The sequence below is a fragment of the Alosa alosa genome, chromosome 1, assembly GCF_017589495.1.
Source record: "Alosa alosa isolate M-15738 ecotype Scorff River chromosome 1, AALO_Geno_1.1, whole genome shotgun sequence".
Taxonomy (NCBI): Eukaryota; Metazoa; Chordata; class Actinopteri; order Clupeiformes; family Clupeidae; genus Alosa; species Alosa alosa.
The window spans coordinates 5043648-5048790 of record NC_063189.1 but is presented as its reverse complement, the minus strand read 5'-3'; the positions used below and the strand labels follow the sequence as shown (position 1 = coordinate 5048790).

The window sequence follows — 5143 nt, the reverse complement described above, 5'->3', positions numbered from 1 at the left end:
CTACAGTATATTGTTCTACCTAGCTCGTTGCCTATTCACCTTATTCAGGCGGCGGCCATTGTGTAAACCAAAGGGAGGCCAAGGGGTACTCTGACTAGATCATTAATGCATTTTCACCACCTACTGGCCAATGCATATAACACAACAATATGGTCTGTGTACCCTGTAGCCTTGTTTTGGTTTACAATGGCCACCACCTAAATTAGGCGAACTCACAGCAGTGAAAGCTTGCTGGCCCAATATTGTTCTCCCTCTCTCTCCTCAGGTCTTTTGTTCCAAAACATTTGGGCTCCACTCCTAGGACATGTTAGGTTCCCATGCCTAAAAGTTTCTTGTGAGCACCAAACCCAGTGGGCAGTGTAACCTGCGTTGTGTTGAACCAGTGTGATTCAGCCCTGCACACACCCGGACTTGAACCAGCGAACAGCAGCACCTTGGATCGGGAGACGAGCATGCTGACAGTTGAGCTAAAAACCCAGGCTACTAACGTTCCCTAAAGGTTCCCTGAAGGTCACAAAAAATAAACCTTTAAATGACGTCCTGGGAACGTTCTCTATTGTTTTGTGTAAGCTTCAGAGAACGTTCCCAGAACGTCCCCTTACAGTTGTTCCTAGGAAAGGTTTCCTAATAGTTGCACAAAACTACCTGTAGGGAACGTTCTGGAAACGTTCCTTAATGGATAAAAAATGTATCCTTCACATAACCATCAGGGAACATTCCCTAAAGGTATAGTTTCATACAACTATTAGGGAACCTTTAGAGAACGTTCACTAAAGGTTCCCTAATAGTTGCACAAAACTGCCTTTAGGGAACATTCTGGGAACGTTTTTCTTTTTTTCTTTATGATTTATTTATTTATTTATTTATTTAATATGTACATATTTTTCTCTCTATCTCTCTTGTCACTTGCCCCCCACATACAGGTACACCCCCTCACTCATATATACCATTACACCACATAGAGCCATTACACTGTTTCATGGTTGTGTTTGAGCGACCAGTAGAGGGTGCTCTTAGTAAAGTCAGTGGCTGTCTGCCATGTCAATTTTATGTTTGGTGTACAATGTATATCAATTTGTGTTGCATTGCCTTTATAATTGACAGTCCATTTGTATTTGATAATAACATGGTTGTAATATGTATATTTTGCACACTTACTGTGTATTACAGACTATATTGCATTTGGAGGTAAAGAAACATCTCTCTCCTTGCCGGACTCATATCACTATTTCAGCTGATATTTCAGATTATTAGCAACTATCTGTGCTCACACATACTTTTACTCTCTAAGGCAATGGCGTGAATGACATGAGAACCGTGAAGGCAAGTTTCAAAATATAAGCCATAGTTTTTTTATTTTCTATTAGACCAACCACATGCACCTGAAGAGACACACATTTTTGGGATCTATAATGATATGGCCTCCCTGGATATGTCACACAAATTTCGTAAAATTGATTACTAATTGTGACACGTGGTGTGTCACTACGGAGCCCTCCCATTGTCCTTTGGGGGCTCTGTATGTCACAGACATCAATTTCACACATTTTAAAATGGGCTGTATATTCAAAGGCTAAATGCTGTTTGGCTCTACGGCAGGCTGCCAATCACACACCCATTTCGTCTGCCAGAAGTTAAAGTTCCATTTCTGTGATTCATCTAACCCAGTGTCCTCTTCATCAAAACCATCCTCAGTGTTTTTTTGTATTCTTTCTTGTGGAGCAGCAGGCAGAATGGCTTTCAGTCCACTCTCAAGTTCTGCTATTCTAGCATCTGTCTTCCTCTCAAACTCTTTGTTGTTCTTCAGGACCAGCTGAAGGATGCCATCCTGAGCTTCCTGGCACGACTCATGCAGCTTGAGACGCTCTTGCATGAACTCTGGCTTCTTCTTATCCATGGCCATGAGCTTGCCCAGGCTGCTCACTTTGTCCATCAGGTACTTGTTGGACACTTCAGTGTAGGTCCCTGAGATCATGTGGACCAGGCTGGCGATGTTGGATGCTTGAAAGGCCTGGTTGTACAGGAGGTATTTTGCAAAGAGTTCGCTGTCGTAAGAAAGCTTCTTTGTCTCATTAGCTGTTTGGACAAAGTTGTCCATTGTATTACCGAGGCTGTTGGAGACCATCTGGAAAAAGCCCACCATCTTCTGCCACTGCTCTTCGACTCTGCCCATGGCATCCACACCCTTGACCAGCATTTTGATGGTGGTGTCAAAGTCGATCTCTTTGACCTTGCAGGTCTGCATCTCAACCAGGAATTCAGTCAGCTCCTTCTGGTTCCACTTCATGTTCTCCACACTCTTCTCGTATAAGTTCCGGCTCTGCTCGATGCGGAAATGGGTGTTCTCTGCCGCTCTCTGGCTGGCAGACTGCAGTCCTGGGCTGTTGCTTTCTGCTTTGGGCATCGTTGGTGGTATGGCATTAAAAGCTGGATGCTTTAAGGTTGTTTTGCTATCAGAGTCAAACCTGAGGACATCATCATGCAGCTCCTCAATCTCCTTTATCAGCTGTTTAGTTATCTTCTCGTTCAACATCTTTTCTGGGCTATACGTTGCAAAGTCATTACAGATGTTGATGCCCCTCTTACAGAGTAACAGGACATGCTGACTTAGTTTACTCTCTGTCATCTTCTCCAACTCCTCAGAGATCCTTTGGAGTTGGGACTGAGTCACGGTGGTCTTTGTGCATTTGTTCTTCTGATCATAGAGTTCCTTCCAGTCTATTCCATTTTTATTTACATACTTTTTAAGAGACTCTACAGCACTCAGAATCTCTCCAGACTTGCTGTAGACTTTCATTTGTGTGATCAGATCAACATTCTCATCTTCAGTTTTGGTATGCTGTTGCCTGTCCTGCACTGTAGTCTGGTCTCTCTGGAGCAAAGATTAACATAGATACACTGTTATCATAGATATTATATTATAGATACACGATTGTACAAGTGTTTTAAGTGCCTCAAAAAAATCCATGCCTACCATATCCCACCCAGAGGGCATAGTTTCCATTGATTTCTTGTACATATTAAGGGCTTCGTCTATTTGCTTTGACATGGCCTCCATTGCCTTCTTGGACCATTCAGTCACCTCTGTGGATGACTTCTCCCTCGTTTGGATTGTCTCCAGTTTCATCTTACCCATTTCCAGCTCTTCTCTATTAAAGTGGTTCAGAGCATTCATACAGGCCTCCAACATTTCCTGGATTAAATTGATGACGTCAGTATATTGATTTTCAACATCACTTGTCATCATCTCACACTCATCTGCAATGGTGCAGATTTGTTCCAACTGAAGTGGCAGGAGAGTTTCTATATCTTCATCGCTGCCATTGAAAAGGATCTTGACTGCTTCCTTCATGTAATTAGGAACTGTGGCCGTGTGAATGCGGATCTGATCTATGTGCTTATGGGCCTTGTTGAATGCGTCCCAGCCTGAATTACAGACCTGCATAAGACAGGCTCTGAAGGAGTCTGGGTACCTTATGTACTTGAAGCCACCTGGTGGGGGGTTCTTGCTGATGGAGAAGTCATCGTTTGACGAGATGAAGACGAGCTCCGCCATGATGAGGATGGAGAGGGGAGCTGGAGTCAGGTACTCCTCCCAGTTGGCATTGGTTTGCATCAGCATCATGGTGGTGTCCCGCACCTCTGCTGCAGTAATGAGATTGTGAACGGAGCTTGCAACATTGCTGTCCATTGTTCTCTACATTCAGAGGAAGAAATGTCAGTGACTGTTCATTATCATAAAACATAAGTAACTATAGGACAATTTGACACATCATTCATCATTATTTGCAAGGGGAAGCCCTTATTAGGTTGATGGCAAAGAGGTAATTAACTAATTTATAAGCTAAATCACAAATTGACAACAAAAGACAACAAAATGCAGTTGGCATCTAACCAGAAGTGCACAAACAGTTAAGTAAAGAGCATGTACATGTTAAAGGAATGATATAGAAAGTGCAGTGTGGGCAGTATAGACAGATAGCGCAGTATGGATAGGTAAGGGATAATGTATAGAACGCCGGTCATTATTGGGAAAATAAGTCCCGACAGGGCAAACCGGACTTGCTTCGCTCTGAAGGGACTTATTTTCCCAATAATGACCGGCGTTCAATATATTACACGCTTATTATACGGCTACTTGCCAAAACAAAAAAATAAACTCCACAATATGTCTCTTTACACTTATTTGTTACCATTTTGTTGTGGCTTTTGCTGAGAAACAAATAGTTTGCAACACACGCTGAACTTGAATCAAACATTCTTTAGAACACAGCTGATCAACCGTCTGCTTTCACTTTTGAATGAAGTTCCAATGCAAGAAGTGACCGGACTACTTGCGGAGTGATATAGAACGTTGGGAAATCCCATTCAAGTCAATGGAGCGTTCTACTAGCATATATAATAAAGTACTATATAGCAATGTAGCCGTTGACGTCATAAACTAGTACTGGAAAGTTCAGAACTGAGCCAGTCAGTTTAAACAGCAAACCAGTAGGAACAAAACTGACAACAGACATTAGACAACTAGGCTACTCTACCCCGGAATACAAATTGAACTTCAGAAAGACAAAAGTTCATTCTACTGTATTGTGTTGTATTGTGTTGTATTGTGGGTAAGTCCAAAGTCCCCTATAGGATGACGAAGGTTAAGGTGGTGTCTAATTAACTAGTCTGGTTATTCCCAGCACCAACCTCATTACACTTTATAATGGACTCATATTATATTAACATATTGTAGCGTCGGCACAGAAAGACAGTGTTAGCGTTCTCCCGCGAAATGCATGCTGGGAGTCGAGAGTGAACAGTCGGGGGGGTTTATGTCGTTATTCTTGTAAGTTGTAAGTGTAAAGTTAGCGTCTTTAGTGTGACATGTTTCCCTTTTAGTTTCCCCTCATGTGTGTTCCTTCTTGTGTGGGGGGCTGGACCCCCCCTGTTGGTGTAGTGTGTGTGTATTCTTGACCTGCCCTGTGTGCATTGTGTTCTGGGTCTGTGTCCCTGCCCTCGTTCCCAGCTAATAAAGCTTGCTCTGAACAACTCTTGGCGTACTGAAACCTTCAAACGTTACAGTGGTGTCAGAAGTAAAGCGATGGAAGCCTCGATTACAGGAACGTGTGGCGGAGCTGCCCCGGCCCCGGGAGTTATC

General features: G+C 43.0%; 1 protein-coding gene across 1 annotated transcript; it reads right to left on the bottom strand.

Annotated features, from left to right (window-relative positions):
* Positions 1 to 1425: 1425 nt before the first annotated feature.
* On the bottom strand, positions 1426 to 4015 carry LOC125303792. The gene is made up of 2 exons (XM_048257715.1): positions 2975 to 4015; positions 1426 to 2872 (listed from the first exon to the last, which is right to left on the bottom strand). Exons 1-2 carry the CDS (start codon positions 3689 to 3691, stop codon positions 1574 to 1576), a joined length of 2016 nt encoding a protein of 671 aa, XP_048113672.1. The 5' UTR covers positions 3692 to 4015; the 3' UTR covers positions 1426 to 1573.
* Positions 4016 to 5143: the final 1128 nt, after the last annotated feature.